General features: G+C 38.9%; 1 protein-coding gene and 1 long non-coding RNA gene across 10 annotated transcripts; both read left to right on the top strand.

Moving 5' to 3' along the window:
• LOC110432308 lies at positions 2443-5564 on the top strand. Of its 9 annotated transcripts, none has more exons than XR_002449734.1 (5): positions 2443-3532; positions 3633-4130; positions 4520-4591; positions 4748-4832; positions 5340-5564. It is a non-coding gene; the product is annotated as an uncharacterized LOC110432308 (long non-coding RNA). The 9 variants fall into 9 exon arrangements; XR_002449733.1 differs by having other exon boundaries at positions 2451-2784; positions 2875-2922; positions 3441-3532; positions 3633-4832; XR_002449730.1 differs by having other exon boundaries at positions 3633-4591.
• Positions 7350-10028, top strand: LOC110432331. Its single transcript, XM_021452503.1, has 3 exons — positions 7350-7622; positions 9410-9495; positions 9584-10028. The coding sequence occupies exons 1-3, from the start codon at positions 7500-7502 to the stop codon at positions 9774-9776; spliced, it is 402 nt and encodes a 133-aa protein (XP_021308178.1). The 5' UTR covers positions 7350-7499; the 3' UTR covers positions 9777-10028.

The raw sequence follows: 20419 nt of genomic DNA on the forward strand, positions 1-20419 counted from the left end.
AGTCTACAGCCTACGCCATGCTACACATTTTTATCTAGAGTGTGATAAACTCAGAAAACATCGTAAGGAGCATCAACGAATGAGGATTTTAAGACACAACAGCCACCTCCTTCGCGATCGCGCTCGGCTAGTCCTACGTACGGGGGGTGGACTACAGAGGAACCAACACAACTGTCACTTACGCGGACTACCACATGATCCGACACATCAGGGTGCCTCCATAGAAAAGTACCCAAAAGCCAAAGCACGTAGCTATCCCTGGAAAACAACAAATTATAGGAGTTGATGGTGTAATGGATTATAGGAGTTGATGGTGTAATGGATTTGGAGGATGTTAACCAGTTCAGCGAGATGTCTCTTTTTACAAACTTTCAAGTGAATATAAAAATGTTGAGAAAAGTATCCCACAAACCTCATTGCCATGGGTGCGCCACGACGTACATGGAAGGACTGTAGCACGCTAAATTCTATATATTATCATTACTCATATAACTCATGTATCACTTATCATTTGTACCTTATGCTACTCTTTCTTATTAAGCAACATGTTTACATTTCCCATTTGTTTTATACCTTTGGATGATGAAGTGTTCATATCAAGTGCTTTTAGTTATACATCTTTGTCACATGAAGAGCATGATTATAGAAAGTTGTAAGAAAAGTTGTAAATCTAGTCACAAGTATTCCAAAAAGTATTCCTTTTACAATTTATTACAAATTTTTAAATTTTCAAACAATCCTAAGCCATATATTTAAATTTTCAAACAATCCTAATTAACAAACTATTAATTACTAACTAAATTAATTAACAAACCCTAAGTACAGGAATCACTAACCCTAATTAATAGTGCAATTAATTACTAACTAAATTAGTTAACAAACCCTAAGTATAGAGAATAACTAACCTAAATTTTGGAGGAAATTGAAAAATATATTATACAGCCGGCTGTTAATGAAAACCGCCTATATAAATGTATTAGTACTGGCGGCCCGCAAAGACCGCCGCCTGTACAAATGTATTAGTATAGGCGTCTGTCTTAGCGGACCGCCTGTACTAATACATTTGTACACGCGGCGGTCTATGACGCCCGCCAGTGTAAATGATTAGTACAGGCGGGGGTCAAAGACATATGCCTGTACTAATATGCTCATTGTGTAAACCCTGAGTGCGGGCCACGAAAATTTCAAATAGACTTATGCGGTTTTATTATGAGAGAAATAATTCCAAGTGACGGAGCATATTTTAATCATGAGGACGATTTAGTGAGTGATAAATTTAGAGCGCTGACACACATAGCAGGTCTAAATCTAAAGCGAAATGATATATAAACATTGAATGGTTGTGTGGATAACATCGACGTGTATATATGTAATTTTATGGCTCATGTTTATATATATATACTAGCAAAAATGCCCGTGCGTTGCAACGGGAGAAAAAAAACTATCAAATCTATATTTATATCTCTGTTACCTAATTATATGTATCTACCTAATAATAAAGAGGTAAAATTTTAGCCTCTTTCTTTTGTCCATCTATTTTTCTGTCTTCCTCTAACTACCAAACGATGAAGAGTTTCTTTTATCTGGACTTATGTATATAACTCGTGCTCATATGAGTTAAAATAACTTGCGTCTAAACCAATATGGAGTAGAAATCCTAATATAAATAGATTCCTCACATCCTAAGTATTCTAAATAGAACTCTTAATAGTCAAATAGAAAATGATAAGAATTACGTTCTTTATTTTGTTGCGCTTTCTTTATTTGGTTAGATGTCAATTGGAGGCAAAAGAAAAATCGAAGTCCTAATCTGTAGTTCCTTTCTATAATAAAAAGGCAAAATTTCTGATTGTTTTGGATTTTGGTCTAGCCCAATTATTCGCTTTTTTGGTCTAAAATTGGTTTAAACTCGTGTTAGGGCTTCCGAGTTAGATTAAATTCATAACTTTCCTTTTTTCTCTAACCTAATTAGACCAGAAGTCCTCGTGCCATAAACAGAAAATAAACTAAAAATAATAGAAAATCAGATGCGAACGAGAGGAGCATCGTTTAATTAATCTAACTGGTAAACATATAAAGATATGGTGGACTGAAATTTTCATAATTGTATATTAAATAAATTGGAAAATTTTGATCAGACGAAAATTTTGATCAGATGAAAATTTTGATTGAAATTTTGTCTCTTTAGTATTAGAATTAGAAGTTTCTCCCCTAAATTCTCCGACAGATTCCAGTTAGAGAAGCAGGGGCCACGTCACCCGGAATTCTCCTGGCCATCAGATCTCTCATCAGATGGCCACGATTTTTTGAAGCGGATTCTATCGGAAGCCAATTCTGCTGATTCTCGTTGGATTCTTCGGTTTTCCTCCTGCTTCCTCTGCTTCTCTTCCGAATCTACAGAGGCAAATATATATCCCAACTTCCGCTTCTCCATCTAGCTTCTCACCCCCTCCTCTCTCTCCTCTTCGCTCAATCTCGCTCTCCTCGTCTCTGATGCGGGCAGGGCGATGGCGCGGCACAAGCAGGCTACGGCGTCGGCGTCGGCCCTCCTCCTCCGCCGCCCTCCCTCGGCTGCCTCTCATCTCTGTTTCTCCCTCCCATTCCTCTATCTACCCTTCTCGCACGAGGCGGTAGCAGGCGCGAGGCGGCGGCAGGCGTGACGAGACGGCGGCCCCTGCGGGTAGAGCGCCAGTGCGGTTGGGGCCTGGTGGCCACCTCCCTCTCCCTCATCATTCGCGTGGGATCCTCAATGTCTTATCCCGCCGAGGAACGGGCGCTCCTCTGGTTGCCAAAACCCTAGCTACCTATATGCGTGCTACAAATTGGTTACATGCTTGTTACCTCCTCTGATCTGGTTTCGTTATTGTTTTTCAGGATTGATTTCAGCTTGTTTTCTTTCCTTCCTCGTCTATGATTGTTCAGGTACAAAGAAAGGGAGTTTCAGCATGTTCAAGACAACATGTGTATAATTCCTGTTATTTCCTATGGCTGATTCCACAGTTTGGTTGAGGTACATTACTGTGATTACAGACAATTTTAGAGATCCATTAATTACTGCGATTACATAGAATTTTAGAGATTCAACTTTACTTAGAAAATACAAATTTATGCAATAGATAGTACAATGGCCTAATTGGAATTATTTTTGCACAAAATGACCAATAGGAGATGGCTGTCCACCTTAATCCGGTTGCCATCAAGTAGCCGGGGGGGGGAATAAAAAAAACTCTACATAATTAGTTGTTAAGAACGTCTAATTCAATACCGAAAATATTCAGTGTAAGTCAAATTAGGCAATGTGCATGTCTCTGTTAGGTAGTTTTTTCAGTTGTTATGGAAGGAAAGTAAAGTTTGGTTATGGCTGCACCGTGTATTATGTGGTTTATTTGATTTTCATGTGTACTTGCACTTACTTGCATTGTCCCATTTTTTCACTATAGATGGTTTATTTGATTTGATCCAAAAATTTAAGCTTGCAAAAGGATCCTGTACAAGCAGACAACCAATACTCCAGCTAAAGATGAAAAACGAGGTGGACTGGAACTTCTGACTCCTAATGATTCTATAGTTGGGTGCCATGTCATGGAATCCTGCTTAACATAACCTAATACATAATTTTTTCATGCTCATAGTTAATTGGATCTGATTATCTGAGACATGACTGTTCTGTCCATATTGTGGATGTTGGCTTCGTCCTGCTATTATGCTCCCATCCTCTGGAGAATCAGGTCACTGTCATTTTTTTTGTTTCTAATTTTGTATTTCTCATGTTAATATGTTATTTATATTTCATTTTCTTCAGCCGGGACCTTATCAGCAACACAACTCTGAATTATAGTCACAATCTGTTGGTGTTGCAGCATGAGGAATGTTTTTTTTGACTTTGTATTTTGATGATTATTATATATTAAGTGGCCACAAAGGTCAAAAAACCTGATGCTCTGCTAATCATGGATGAGGTTGACAGTATGACTGCTGGAGATAGGGGTGGTGTTGCTGATCTTGTTGTTTGCATCGAGATATCCAAAATTCCTATTTTCTGCATTTTAAATGACCTTCATGGTGAGAAATTGAAGAGCATTGTTAATTGCTGCCTGATGCTCAAATTCAACAAACCAAAGAAACAACAGGTGTCCTCCCCATCTGCACATGGAATCTCTTTGTTACTAATTTATGGCGAAGATTTGTCTATCCATGTTTATTTAACAAAGATACATATAGTTGCTACATGATTAACAATAATAAGGATACTTCATAATAGGTAAAAAAATGAATGTCCCAATGGCTGTTGTCCTCATTTTTTCATGCAGTAGCTTCGTCTTCTTCTTCTATCTCGAATATTTTAGATTTATCTGTTTTTCTTCAGATGTATTTGTGTTGCTCTTTATGTTCCTGCTTGGTCAGTCCCCACGTGCTCTCTCCTCCTTTTCATTGTGTTGGTTCTAACAGATGACTTAGGCTGCAAGAATTTGGGTCTCTATTTCTTTCCTCTCTTACTAATATAGTTGATTTGACACAGCAAATAAGCTATTCCCCTTGCCATACAAGATGCTAAATTCCCGGTGCTTCTCTAGTCTGCCATCAATGTGAGGTACCTGCAAACAATATGGGAGCTTCCATCTGTGCTTTGATTGCCCGATGAGCATGTTGTTAGTGCACATTCAATAAGGCCGGTGATTTTGTGCGATTTGGTCTATAGTTTGTTGCTTCATCCATTCCCTCAGTATGCATACTTTGTGTTCTGCAGCTTGCTGCATTGGGCACAATTTGGTCTAGAGGTGTGATTTTCTGTTTACAAGATCCACTAGAATGAGGATGTTGCTTCTCCATAGGTGAGGTTTATATTTAATTGTCATCAACTAAGATCTATAGAATAGAAATTAAAGCAAATTCAATTCAAAAAGGCAACTTTTTTTACAATGTGCCTATTATGCATATTCGCTCCTGCTACATGTTGCAGTGGCACAATATCATTTCTTCTTTGCTATCTGTTCTTTTATGATTTTGTTTCAAGAATATTAGTTTGGTTGTCAAAGTATCAGTTTTTTTCAATTATAACATTTGTTGATGCTCAACTTAGTTATAATCACATAGATCCATCATGTAAACCAAGGGGACTAAAACTCTGTTCTATCAGATCAGTGCGTTATCCTTGTTTTGGCTGAACTACTTAGTTTTTTTTCCTATTCATTGTTTTATGAATATTTCTAATTTTTCATATAGGACTCCAAATGATGTCAGATTTTATGTTACTCAATGATTTTTGATCTCTTTGTCCCTTCTCTGCCCCCCTCTTGATTGGTTCATATGCTGTTAACAACTTCATGCTATGTGAACAGATTCGTCCAGTTGGCAGATCACTGATTCATTCGCTGACCCCTACGAATCCAAATGTTTGTGAAGGCATAGAAGAACTAGACCAAGTCCTTCCACCTAACGTAGTAAACTACCAGTATATGTAATTTTTACCTGCACATTGTACCGTATGCATATACCTATACAAATGTACTATACCCATCGTGTACATGTATATCTCCATCACCATGGTCTTATTATGGGCATTAGCAGCATGTGTATAACATAAGTGTGTTTACTCACCTGACCGCGCGATGGCGCGCGGATTTCACTAGTATAGATATACTCCTTGGGTCATTGGAAATAAGACATATTCTAAAAATTGTAGGATAGTTTATGGGGTAACTCAAATAACGCATGTAACCTTAACAATAGAGAGATTTTTACTTATACTATATTTTGAATGTGCTATAGATACTAATGGCAAGTACGGATGTGATTGGGACATTGGGAGAGTTAAATAATTTATAGTAACTCATAATTTGAAATAGATTTTGAATGCTTGGCTAAAATTAGTAGCCAAAATTTATTGTTTAGTCATTTTATAAAATAGAAAACTTTTTAGAAAAAAGAGGTCTACAACAGCTTTGCTATTCTATCAATTTTATACTAAAAAGCATAGGCAAGCATCTCCAGCAAAGAAAATATAATAAAATTTATGATATTTTTTGTTTACTGCATGGATCTACATATGTGGAGCTGAACAAAATTTGTTTTGTAATTTTTAGATTTTTCTATGAATTACTATGTATTTATCAATCGGTTTAAATAATAAAAGAAAAATAAACTAATATGATAAACACTTTGCATCTAAGTCCTTATAATTTCTTTATTCTCAATGTGTGTAATGTATAAAAGAGATTTTACATTGGGAACTTTAGAAAATCTTTTATTCTGTTTTTTCTCTCTGGCACGGTTGGAAGCCAACGATCTATTCGTACGGACGCCGAGCCGATTCGGTTATAGACGGCAGAAAAAATTTGGTGCAGACTAAAATTTTCACAATTTAGTAGTAGGGATATATATATATATATATATATATAATTTACCATATATATATATGATTTATGTGTATGATGTTTAGCACTGTATGTGGTGGGAAAAATTAAAATTTGAAATATATATAAAAAATTATTTACACAGGCGGCGTAGTGTGAGCCACCTATGAAAATTAGGTTTTCACAGGGGGCTCACCTAGTCAGCCGCTTGCGTAAAAATACATTTACATAGGCGGCTGACTAGGTGAGCCGGCTGTACTGTGGTCCATTTTGTACTGACATCTAGTACAGGCGGTGGGCTTGGCTGCCTGTGAAGATGCTTTTAACACTGCCTGTAAAAATGTTTTCTGTAGCTGTGTCGATATAATGTTTTAAAAAATTAATAAAATCTTCCTTTATAAAAAAGCATCCATCCACCGAGACATATGTTCACTACACCACAGACCTCCCACATTGCTCTACCCTAATCACAGGTTCCTGTCAACTCCTCTAGCATGATGCCTCCATCTTTAGCCTTGCGTAAACTGCCATCTCCCACCACCCCGCACAGGCGATGTCTATATCGTCTCAGCCACCATCATCGTCATGTTGTGACCACGAACCCAAACCCTCTAATGAAAAAACGACTCCAATAGAACCCAGAAGGAAAAATCTTGGTGGAAAAAAGATTTTCATAAAAATTTTGGCTTTTTATTATTAGATATAGACTACATACTTCAATATTGTGTTGAGTTAAATTCTCCAACCTTAATTAAGTTTATAGGAAAATACACCAATATTTACATGTAAACAAATAGTTTCTTTAGAAAATAAGAGCAGATAATATTTAAAGGAAGAGAAAATCTTTTTTTTTTTAAAAAAAAAACATAGAGGAAGAGAAACTTTTTGTTTTTTTTACAACTCTTCTACGAGAAGACTCCGTGTATTCCAGCAAACATGTGTTTTCTCAAGGACTTTTGTGTGAAAATTGTGGTCCACTCGTATTCCTGGACGCGAGCGAAACCGAACCGGAGACAGACACGACGAGCTGCCCGATTCCTTCCCCACATCCATCGTCAAAAGGAGAAGAGAGAGAGAGAGAGGAGCAAACCCTAGCTCCAGCTTGCCTCCTACTCCGCCATCATCCAGATCCGGCCGGTGCGTGCGATGGCGCTGCGCGTTCTGGCCCGTAAGCTGAGGTTCCCTGCCACGTCCGTTCTCCAGCGGGCGTCGACCCCCGTGGTGTCGCCGCCGGCGAGCTCCCGACTTCTCACCTCCCACTCCTCTCAGGTGCGTGTTCTCCGTTTTCTGCTCTGGATTATATTGATCAGCGGAGCAATCTTCTTCTGAGATCATGAGCGCGCGGTTAATATTGCGAGCTGGACTGGATTCGCCTCCAGCTGCAGGACCGTACCTGATGTTTGTCCCAGTATGGCTTAGGATTTCACTCGCATGGTGCAAGGATTTTTGTTTCCTCTAGTTGATTGAATTGAATTCTAAAGCAGATCACTGTAGCCCGCTATTCTGATCGAATAAGTTTTTTCTTTTTTCATCGAAGTGTGAGAGCTGAATAAGCTAAGGAGGAAACGATCGATCATGTAGAAAGGGAAAAATTGGGATTAGTCTCTTTATGCATTAAACTGTTGACAGATGAATCAGGTGTCACCTTGCTTTGTCGTCGAAAATTTTAACCGGAACTTCTCATGTCGGTTTGTGTATGAGAGTAATATAATATGGAAGATGAACTATCTATTCTCTTCTTCTATCATTTACCTGGTACTACAGAACTGTCATGTTTTAGTAAATCGTTTAGAAGTACGTGATGTGTACAATCTTGGTTATTTTCATCTTGACCCTTTTCTGTAAGTAATCAATAAGACTTTTAGGAAACAGTGTCTCTTGTGCCATATTTCTTACTCAACTTTTAATCTAAAAGGACATGTCTTTTTAGTTAGGAATTATTTGGCCATACTTAGACTAAGCTGGAGTCCCTGCCTTATGCATTTGTAGTTCAGCTTCAGTAGCCATTCTATTTGTCTGTTTTCGATCACCATATGCCAAAATAGCTTAAGGGCATATAGATAAATGTGTTTTCTCAAACATAAGCCATAACCCTTCAAGCACCTTCTGGGCTGCTGCTGCCCACTGCTTGTTGCACACCTGTACCACCTCTCTTCTGAGCCTTTACCCCGATTGTGTCCATCGGATGATTGCTATGTTGAAATTACTCCAGATTAATATATTGACTGGGTTTCGAATCTCTGCTAGCAATATGAATCTAAGTAAATGGGGACACAAGCTGAACTTGATGTATGTGACGTGGGCATGAGTGAGAAGCTCACTGTAAGTTGGACCAAACTCTCAGTATATGTGTGTATTGTCTACTGCTAAGCTTGGCCAAGTTGCTCTCCTACCAAAAGGCACACTACATCTGCCTCCGGTCCATCCAACATCAGGAACTTATTTGGTCCTTGTGGGACTGCTGTTTCTTTTCCAAATAATGCGCATTATGGCAGAATTTTATCTATTATATGTAAGAGAGTATGTAGGAGATATACAAGGCCCAACTTGGCAAATTACAAAATTCTGAAACAATTGGGCAGTTCCTTCAATGTAGATATTAGGATGGGTGTGAGTAAAGCTATGTGCTCCCTAATCTAGAATATATCAGCAACCTTTTTTTTTTGTTTGTTGCACCATGTACTCAAGATGACTTTGAACTGTTTGGTTCTGCACATGGCTTTCCTAAACTGTTTGCCTAATTCTCTAATCTGCTAGTGGTGTCACCTAGTCTGTCAAATTTGCAATAGAGCGCCTGGTTGTCGTTTTTAAGGACTTACTTTTTAGTCTGTTCCCAGCTTTTCATGACTTTCTAAATTTAGTTTTCTGAGATACCCAAGGTTTATGCTACTTGGATGCTAGCACTAATCAACTTCTTTATTTTTTTTTCTTGAAGCAATTATCATGCATGGTCGATCACTCTTGCAGTCTACCTTGAACTGAGTTTCCAATGTTAACATGTGCCTCAGTTTGGTTTAAGTTTCCTTCTGATCGTTTTAAATAATTGAAAATTGCAGAGTGGAGGAGCCAAGAGAGCAGTGAATGAGACCAGGAATGCTCGACCAAGGTGGAGGAATTACAAGAAACTGGAGAAGCGTTTTTTGTAAGTGAAACTTTAAATTGCTCCCATTTGATTTCACCAAATGGTATGATCCTAGTATGTAACCTTTCCTGTGTTATTTTTGTATAAGGCGCGATATGGAGAAGGACATGAAGAATTTCAAGGAGCTTTCATTAGCTATGGACAACTTGCCAAGGAATGTTGTACTCACTTCCTCTGTTGGTCTTGCGGTTTTGACAACCGGCTGGGCGTATGCCATTGGTGTTTTCGATTGGAACAGAATGGGGGACAGTGAACCTTCGGATCAACAAGGTGTTGTGTAGACGCACCCCATGAATAATCTATGAGACTTTTATATTTATGTAAGAGAAATGAAATGGTGCGGACAAGGAGAAGACTGTATGCTTGTTAAGTAAGGCCTTGTTTAGATCCAAAATTTTTTCTGTTTTTGACACTAGCAATTTCGTTTTTATTTGACAAACCTTGTCCAATCATGGAGTAACTAGACTCAAAAATTTAATTGGATGTTTGACTGTTTGGTTTGTGGAATGAAGCTATCTATCACAATTTCACTACTTAGTTTTTTTTGTTTGGTTTGTGGAATAGAATAAGGCCTTGTTCAGTTCACAAAAAGCATGGTTTTTGGCTACTGTAGCACTTTCGTTTTTATTTGACAAACATTGTCTAATCACGGAGCAATTAGTTTTTATTTTTATCTATATTTAATGCTCCATGTATGCGACCAAAGATTCGATGTGACGGAAAACCTTGAAAATTTTTGTGAACTAAGCCCTTGTTTAGATGCGAAAAGATTTTGGATTTCGCTACTGTAGCACTTCAGTTTGTTTGTGGCAAATATTGTCCAACTATGGACTAATTAGGATCAAAAGATTTGTCTCGCGATTTACAGTTAAACTGTGCAATTAGTTTTTATTTTTGTCTATATTTAATGCTTAATGCATATGCCAAAAGATTTGATGTGATGGGAAATCTTGTGGTTTTCAGGTGAACTAAGGCCTTGTTTAGTTCGCAAAAATTTTCAAGATTCCCCGTCACATCGAATCTTTGGTCTCATGCATGGAGTATTAAATATAGACAAAAATAAAAACTAACTGCACAGTTTACCTGTAATTTGTGAGATGAATCTTTTGAGCCTAGTTACTCCGTGATTGGACAATGGCCTTGTTTAGTTCGGAAAACTTTTTGGTTTTCGGAACTGTAGCACTTTCGTTTTTATTTGATGAACATTGTCCAATTACGAAGTAACTAGGCTTAAAAGATTCATTTCGCGATTTACAGGTAAACTGTGCAACTAGTTTTTATTTTCGTCTATATTTAGTGCTTCATGCATGTGTCACAAGATTCGATGTGACGAGGAATCTTGAAAAAATTTTAGATTTTGGGGTGAACTAAACAAGGCCAATGTTTGTCAAATAAAAACGAAATGCTACCGTAGCCAAAAACAAAAATTTTTGCGAACTAAACAAGGCCTAAACAAGACCTAAGTTGATCTGTCGCCACCTTGTTACTCCCAAGCTGAAATGTGGTTATTATACTAAATTTGAGCAATTGAATAAATTTGAGCAATTGACTCCTGATGCATCACTCGGTCACTCCATCTAAAATGGGTTGACGTCCGAAACCAAACACTCCAAAAGAGCATCTCTAGTAGTTTCCACTAAATTGTTTGGTAAATAAATGAGTTTTTCAACTAAAAATAGGAGGATTGTTGACTTTCTCCAACGTTTACAATATTTTGCTAAAAAAAAAAGACTTGGCCCACTCGACACTCATGCTCACTGCTTCCTCCTAACTGCTTCCTCCCTAACTTCCAGAACTCACTGCTTCCTTCCCCACTTCCAGAACTTGAGTGACTCTAAAATACTATTCTTCACTTGGCCCCCAACACAATCTATCATGGTATTGGTAATCACTTCAGTTAGCTCTTTAGCCATCTTCTTAACCTTGTCCTCGTCCACATCATTAGCCATGTTTTTGAGTTCTTCGGCTAACTTGATAAACTTTTTCGACGCTACCTCCGCCACATGTGGTGCTACCACCTCCATAACTAGGTAGCAGCCTAAAATTATACCTACTAGGAGCCAACCGAAGAAGTAAAGTGGTAGCAGCCTGACTTGATTCTTCAACTTCTCACTCTCGAGCTCCATCTCACGCCTATGATTAACATAAACAACAATCAAACCAGAATGTTTGAGTTAAATAAGATGCTTCATTTCATATTAGACGTCTCATACATACTAAGTCATAATAAGCACAGCAAGATTCTTAACAAAAGACACACCAAGATTATGCTAAACAACATGCATACTAGGACATTTATTAGTTAATTGGTTGAGCACCATTAGTTTCAGTGGCACATCACTTTACAAGGTCGCACAAGGTCTTAGGTATGTTAACTGAGATTTACTAGGGTCATGAGCTAGCTTTAGTATACGTACACAACATCAAGCTAAAAGAATCAACTTAGGCAAGCAAGATTGTGGACTACAACACAACAATTACTTGTTTTAACCATAACTACAAGCATCCAACAAACATGGTCCTTAGCTTTTTGGAAAGCTTATTAAGCTTTATACAACTTTCTTACTATTATCACTCAGAGTTGATTCAATAACTAACAAGGTCAAACATTACCAAGAAGCATTTTTGTCTAGACTTAGACAAAATCTGACATTAAGCTTTAGATATTTGCAACTGGAGTTCTAGTTTACCAAAAGTTGTGTTCTTTAACATTTTGGAAAGCTTTTTAGTTACTCAAACAACCACACGCAAGAAAATCATCACATAGACAAACTATCCATTACTTATTTTATTAACAAGAGAGCATAAAACATATGCCATTCAAGAGCTCAACCATTACTAGCATAACTCAACAACATTTCATAAGAATCATCACAAGAATTACATACATGTTCATTTATTAGCAAAACTTTCTTACGTTTTATAGATTAAAGAGATATTTAATAAAGGGGCGGTATGGCAAACATTTAGTTTGGACCTGAGATTTTTATGGTTGGAAGAGGTTGTCAAAGCATGACTACTGTAGAAACATTACATGCTCAGGTTTAATAGATTAATTATTTCAATAAGAACAAGTTTTTATTGCAATAAAACATGTGAGAGTAAGTTAAATCTAAAGATCCACATTTTCTGTATATCCATGCACTTATAACTGAATAAACAGTAAACGTAATAGAGATGACGTGCTGATGAGTTTACCTGACCAAAAGACTGAACTTCACATGGAGGTAGACACAGGTTTCAATACGACGGACATGGAACTGAAGCTTGGCCAATTTTGCCATGATTTTGCTTTGATTCTGCAGTCTTGGCTTCAAGGACTCGTCATCACCGCCAGACTTCTGGCCACCAGATTTCTCATTGCCACCGGCTGTGGAAGAGTAGCCACGCCGACCGGTTATACCCAACACGGTGGGGATGGTGCAGAACCGAGAGCCGTTGGGCGCGGCACCAGCGACGGCGGCCGCCTCCTTGGCGCCGACCCGGGCGCGGTTCTCGGTCTTGGGGCCCTCAAGGCCGTTGGACCCAGCAGCAGGGAGGAGCAGCGCGACGAAGAGTCGTGGGTGCGTCGGCACTAGAAGCACGCGCGAGGCGGAGAGGATTGCGGCGGCGGCGGCTGCTGCCATAGGGCACTCAAGCGGCGGCCCCAGGAACGCAGCGCCGCGTGGTCCTAGCGCGGCGTCCTCGACACAGAGCATCGCACCGCCGTAGTCGCCGTTCGTGCCGTAGGCAGAGTCGACCACCAGGAACGCGGAGTCACCTCCTCCCATGGCGAAGGCAAATCCACTGCCTTGGGCACCGGTGGTGATGGGGACGGCGAGGGCCAGGCACGAACGATTGGGCGCGGCGCCGCCAGCGACGGTGTCCGCCTCCCTGGCGCGGACCCAGACGTGATCGTCGGACCCGGAAGGGAGGGAGATAGGGCGCTCGAGCGGCGGCGCCAAGAACGCAGCGCCGCATGGCCCTAGTGCGGCGTCCTCGACGCACAACATCGCCCCGCAGTAGTGGGCAGAGTCGACGCCGACGACCACCAGGTGCGTGTAGTCACCTCCTCCCTCGGCAGCACCGCCGGGCTCCTGAGCGTCGCGATGGCCCACGGAGAAGGGAAATCCACCGCCTTTGGCTCCGGTGGTGGTGATGAGGATAGCGAGGGCGAGCCGCGAACGGTTGGGCGCGACGCTGCCAGCGACGGTGTCCGCCTCCCCGGCGCGGACCCGGGCGTGGTCGTCGGACCCGTCAGGGAGGAGCGGGGCGAAGACGAACCTTTGGAGCACAGGCGCCAGCAAGCGCGGGGCTCCGGGGAGGATGGCGGCGGCGATAGGACGCTCGAGCGGCGGCGCCAAGAAGGTAGCGGCACGCGGCGAGAGGGTGGCTGCGCGGCGAGACTGCTTGCCGGCGGCGCGAGACAGTAGCTGAAGCGGGGTGGGGGTTCGCGACGAGCCAGTGGGGTTTTGGGGGGTTATGGAGGAGGCGGCGGCGGTGGTAGGGCGCTGGAGCGGCGGCGCCAAGAAGGTAGCGGCCGTGCGGCGGGACTGCTTGCCGGCGGCGCGAGCCAGGAGCTGGAGCACTCCGGCCATGTCTCCGGGTGGGGTTTGCGGCGAGGCAGTGGGGTTTTGGGGGGAGGGGTAAACGAAGGCGGCGGGAGGGGGATCAGAGCAGGCAGGGTTTTCCTCCGTCCCTCACCGTTGCCAATGACAATGGGTTTCGAGAGGCCGAGAGGGGAGTGGGTGGTTAAAGCAAAACTGGCTGAGGCGAAGGGAAGCGGGGACGTACGGCAGTGCATGTGGCGACAATGGAGGACGAAGCCCTGCTGCTGCTGCTGCGCTGCGACTGCGAGTGCTTTTCTGTTTCGCTCTTGCTCAGGCTCGTCGGCAGTCGCCTCTGTCTGGCCTTCCTCTCCATGAGTTTTGAGTGCGTAGCATCGTGGTGCGTTATTCCGCCGGCCGTCGGTACACCACCAGGTAACTACGTGCAGCACGGACCGCCGGAGACCGGCCGGCAGGCCGGGCGTAGAGGTAGTAGAGCTCTATCGCCTCGTCTCGTCGAATGTGAGGAGATCAGAATGCGTCGCACGCCAAACCCCACGCGGCCGTCAGGCGTCAGTGACCGGTCACACTGACCTACTGCGCGCGCTGCCAATGGGCGCCACACTGGCCTTGTATTCCATCTCAAAACCTAAAATTTTTTAAGATTTCTTTTCATATCGAATCTTTAAACGCATGCATAGAGTATTAAATATAGACAAAAATAAAATCTAATTGTACAGTTTGGTCGGAATTTATGAGACGAATCTTTTGAGCCTAGTTATTCTATGGTTGGACAATAATTACCACAAACAAACAAAAGTGTTACAGTGTCGCGAAATTTTCCCTTCAGAAACTAAACGCGGCCTAGTTGGATGTGCCACTCGATGTGACGAATAATCTTAGGTCTGGTTTACTTCAACCAAAAAACCAAAAAAAATTAAAATTTTGAATCTTGTGGCAAATACATAAAACATTAAATATAGATGAAAACAAAAACTAATCATACAATTTACCTGTAAATCGTGAGATGAATATTTTAAGTCTAATTAGTTTATAATTAGATAATAATTATTAAATAAAAACAAAAAAGTTATAGTATGTAAAACTATTTTTTTTGGAATTAAACAAGACATTAATCCCTTGGGAAGAAAGGGCCGGAACGAAAGGCTGCTTGTAGCCGATCGTAGTCCTTTAGACAGAGGGTGTGTGTGGGTGGCCGGGGGGGGGGGGGGGGAGCACGCTACTATCTACAAGTTCAAACACATGTGTGTCACCAAACTATACTGTTGATTGATGCATTTCTTTTATATAAGAAGAAACTAATTAAGTCAAGTTAAAAGTTAAACAACTATTTACTTAGGTAGGACAACTAAAATGAACTACACGTACTCCCATGTGATAAATAAAAAAAATAATTGGCATGTTTAACTTTATTACAGAGTATTCGTTATTTTATGCGCTAGATTCTTAAGATGCATCAAGTGAGATTTTGTAACAAGTATATCTGAATACAACACATAAATATATACATTTCAATTCTAAGATTCGATCAAAGTTTTCATCATAAATTAATTAATGTTTTCCTTAGCGGAGGAGTGCTTATGTATGGGTGTGCGTCATACGGTGTCATCTACTACATGCGCGCGGTGAAATACTATACGGCTAGCAGACGGAAGGCCCTGTTTAGATTGTAGATAAAAATTTTTTAGGTGTCACATCAGATGTGTCGGAAGGATGTCGGGAGGAATTTTTAGAAACTAATAAAAAAACAAATTACATAGCTCGTCAGGAAACTGCAAGACAATTCTATTAAGCATAATTAATCTGGCATTAGCACATGTGGGTTACTGTAGCACTTAAGGCTAATCATGGAGTAACTAGGTTTAAAAGATTCATCTTGCGATTTTTAACTAAACTGTGTAATTAGTTTATTCTTTTATTTACATTTAATGTTCCATATGCATGTGTCCAAAGATTCGATGGGATGGATAAAAAAATTTTGGGTGAGGAACTAAAGAGGGCCTAGTACACGCTTGGAGCCTTTGGTGCCATAGCCCAAAGTAATACCAGCTGTCTCCACTCTTTAGTAGCAGTAGCAGCGGGTGTTTGGCTGGGGTTGTTAAAGTTTAACACATACTGTAACATTTTCATTTTATTTGTCAATTAGTATCAATCATAGTCTAATTAGACTCAAAAGATTTGGTTCGTAAATTACTTTTTAGTTTTTTAAATAGTCTATATTTAATACTCTATACATGTGCCTAAACATTCGATTTGACGGGAGTTAAAGTTTAATAACTGGACCAAACAGGGTACTTGGTCTGTAAATAACTGTCTTTTACGCTTTACAAGAAATAATTTTAATTACATAGATATTAATAATATTAATATTTATGATACATAATTAGTATCATTAGAAAGATATTTGAATCTAGTTTTTTTAATAATTTTATAAAAATATAAATGTTGTACGTATTTCCTATAAATTAAATTAAACTTATGGCATATACATCAGCGATGACAATTAGATTGGGACGCAGGAGTAAGGCCTTGTTCAGTTCCCAAAATTTTTTGATTCGGGATACTGTAGAACTTTCATTTTCATTTGACAATTATTGTCTAATAATGGACTAACTAGACTTAAAAGATTCATCTCGCGATTTACAGGTAAACTGTGTAATTTGTTTTTTGTTTTCGTCTATATTTAATGCTTCATGTATCTGACGAAGAATCTTAAAAAAAAAAATTCGTTTTTGAAGTGAAAGAACTTGGGCCTAAAGTAATACTCCTCTACAAGTACAAGTACAAGTACAAGTACAAGGGCACAGTAAAAAACCCGGAAACTCTCAAGCAGAGGCTGTGTAAAAACCAGCAATGGCTGCCTCCTACTCCTGCTACGGTACCAGTACACCGAGGCCTTGGTTAGTTCAAATTTTTTTATAAAATGTACACTGTTGTATTTTTGTTTGTATTTGATAAATATTGTCCAATTATAGATTAATTAGTCTCAAAAGATTCGTTTCATAAATTACAAATAAACTGTATAATTAGTTATTTCTTTTATTTATATTTAATGTTTTATATATGTGGTGTAAAATTCGATGTAACAAATAATATGAAAAAATTTGCAAACTTTTTTAAAACTAAACAAGACGCTACACCTAGCACCTGCAACTCCTATTGGAACGGTCAAAAGCCAGAGATAACGCACGATCACATCACGCAATTGGCCCGCCTCGCCTCGGTTCTCTGATAGGCAGCTTTTGAACGGTGAAGATAGTACATGCCCAGATGTACATACCACCAGACATTTTCGCACTGCCGGGTGCCTGCCTGAATTCCTTTCTGTCTGTACTGCTCCGCCCGGTGCCTTCTATCAGCTCCCTCCACCGCACCATCCATGCTCTCCTCTCCTCTAGTACCGTAGGCTGTTGGCTACCCTTGTTTAGTTTGTAAAAAAAATTAAGATTTTCCGTCGCATCGAATCTTTCGACATATACATTGAATATTAAATATATAAAAAAATAAAAATTAATTACACAGTTTATCTATAATTTACGAGACGAATCTTTTAAGTCTAGTTAGTTTATAGTTAGACAATAATTAACTAATACAAACGAAAATGCTACGGTTTCTAAAATCCAAAAATTTTACCATGTGAACAAGACCTAAAACCAAGGCTGTTGGCTCTTGTTCTGCCGCCTGTTAGCCTCTCGCCTCTCCACACACGACTCAACCTGCTTTCACCGGCTATACATTTTTTTTTTGGAAAAAAAGGGAATTCTGCCAATGCATAAAAAGACTCTTTTTATGTAGTGTGTACATAAACAAAAATTACTCCATCTGTTTTTGCATGAATCAGGCCCCGTTTAGTTCTAAAAAATTTATAAAATTTTCTAAAATTCTTCATCACACCTAATCTTTGGACGCATGCATTGAGCATTAAATAAAAATAAAAAATAAATAATTGCATAGTTTTGCGAAACGAATCTTTTGAGCCTAATTAGTCCATGATTGGACCATAATTATCAAATACAAACGAAAATACTACAGTAACCAAACCCAATTTTTTTCACCAACTAAACAAGGCATCAATTCCTAGAATTCATGTCAGTCAGACCTTTTTAAGTTTGACTAACTTTATAAAAAAGAGGAATGATACCTATGACATAAAATGAACATCTTATGAAAATATATTGTATGATAAATCTTATTATACTAATATGATACTATAAATTCTATTTTTTTAAAAAAATGGTCAAATTTTAAAAATTTAACTTAAGATAACTTTGGAAATCTATTTATTTAGGGACTGAGGGAGTATATCATCAATAGACTAATATTCCATGTATCCTTTAATACAAACTAATGTTGAATTTATTAAAGTAATTGAGGATAAAGATGTATTGTGAGTAACATTTGATAGTCAAAGTACGTTTCTAAAGACTTTTTTCTTCACAAATCCTATATGCATTAGACAAATAAACGAAGGGAGTATTATTACTAACGGAGATGATGTAGGGCCGCAACCCTATTCTGTTGTACTACTTTAGTCGTACTTTTCATTGAATAAACAATATTTTTTATCACAATATTTCAACATAAGCCAAATTTTAGCAAAACTACTCGGACCAAGTGATTATACACATCCGTTTGCGCTGCCAGTAGAATATTTGCCCACTTCAAATTATGGCACTCGTTTGATTATATTAATGCACAACAGTGAGGTTGTATAATATGAATCTTACTTTTATTACCAATTCTTATGAAAAAAATTACAATTGATGATTTTGGCAGACACTCCACTTGACCACCTATGCACTACGCAAGTGGGCCCAAACCCTTTGGAAATACTCTTAGTTGATTATAGAGGAGGTAGACACAAGATGATTTTGGCAGACACGCCACTTGACCACCTATATGCACTACGCAAGTGGGCTCAAACCCTTTGGAAATACTCCTAGTTGATTATAGAGGAGGTAGACACAAGAAACGATCGACCACTGGAAATTGTGTTTTTAGATGGGGTTCCTTGTGCGAGTCGACAAAAACCATTCAAACTTTTTTACAATTTTTAATCTTCTCAATGAAGTCGTGTTCAGAATGAAAATTTATGGAGGGTAATATCGTCTCCATGCATCTATAGTAAAATTTATGTATTGTTTGCAAACTTTTTGGCATACACGTTTGAAAAATTTATGGAGGGTAATATCATCATTGTGACATCTTTTCCTTATACTTCACACGTGTACGACATTCCGAATACTTATACAAAAATAATTGTGAGAATTACAGTTGTAGAAGGGGATACACATGATATATGCCCCATAAAATCTCATTGGAACACAATTTAATTAAATGGACTAAAAATACAATTGGAGGTGCTTTTAGCCTTTTTCTTATCAACATTAAGAGGTGGTTCACAAAAAGGAATTGTATATGAAGATAACCATTTTTTACGAGGGGGTATCTTAATTATGTAAACTGCGTCTCGAAATCACTTCCTGCAGCAAAGGTTCAAGAAAGGCTATTAGCAAAAACTATGTGGTGGTATGGTATCTGTTTAGAAAGGTTCTTAAGGAAAATCGCGTGATTCTATGGGTCCTTTTTGTAAGTAAACATACTACTAAGTACTAACAGATGACAAATTTGTTTCATAAAAAATAAAAAAACAAAGGACAAATTTCATGATCAGCCCCATGTCCTTTTTTAACTAAGTAGTGCCGGCCACCAACGTCAGCTCCATGTTCATCGAAAATTTTACAAAATGGTTACTGTAACACTTTCATTTGTATTTGATAATTATTGTCTAATTATAGACTAACTAGACTCAAAAGATTTGTCTCGCAAATTACAAACAAATGCAATTAGTTATTTGTTATCTATATTTAATTAATGCTTCATGCATGTGTCGCAAGATTCGATGTGACGGAAAATATTAAAAAAATTTACAGTTTTTTTAGAACTAAACAGTAAAAGTCTTCTTTTCCATTTTGCATCCCGGAAGAGACAGATGTTCTCTTTTATTTTTATTTTTATTTTTATTTTTTTTAGAAAATAAGAGCAGACTACATACTTCAAAAGGAGAAGACTACATACTTCAATATTGTGTTGAGTTAAATTCTCCAACCTTAATTAAGTTTATAGGAAAATACACCAATATTTACATGTAAACAAATAGTTTCTTTAGAAAATAAGAGCAGATAATATTTAAAGGAAGAGAAAATCTTTTTTTTTTTTAAAAAAAAAACATAGAGGAAGAGAAACTTTTTGTTTTTTTTACAACTCTTCTACGAGAAGACTCCGTGTATTCCAGCAAACATGTGTTTTCTCAAGGACTTTTGTGTGAAAATTGTGGTCCACTCGTATTCCTGGACGCGAGCGAAACCGAACCGGAG

The sequence above is a fragment of the Sorghum bicolor genome, chromosome 2, assembly GCF_000003195.3.
Source record: "Sorghum bicolor cultivar BTx623 chromosome 2, Sorghum_bicolor_NCBIv3, whole genome shotgun sequence".
Taxonomy (NCBI): Eukaryota; Viridiplantae; Streptophyta; class Magnoliopsida; order Poales; family Poaceae; genus Sorghum; species Sorghum bicolor.

Bases quoted from the DNA above. Each gene is read 5' to 3' on its own strand.
- LOC110432331 (XM_021452503.1), top strand. From the start codon at position 7,500: ATGGCGCTGCGCGTTCTGGCCCGTAAGCTGAGGTTCCCTGCCACGTCC. The intron at 7,623-9,409 runs GTGCGTGTTCTC...TGAAAATTGCAG, and splicing joins TCACCTCCCACTCCTCTCAG to AGTGGAGGAGCCAAGAGAGC. The intron at 9,496-9,583 runs GTAAGTGAAACT...TTTTTGTATAAG, and splicing joins AAACTGGAGAAGCGTTTTTT to GCGCGATATGGAGAAGGACA.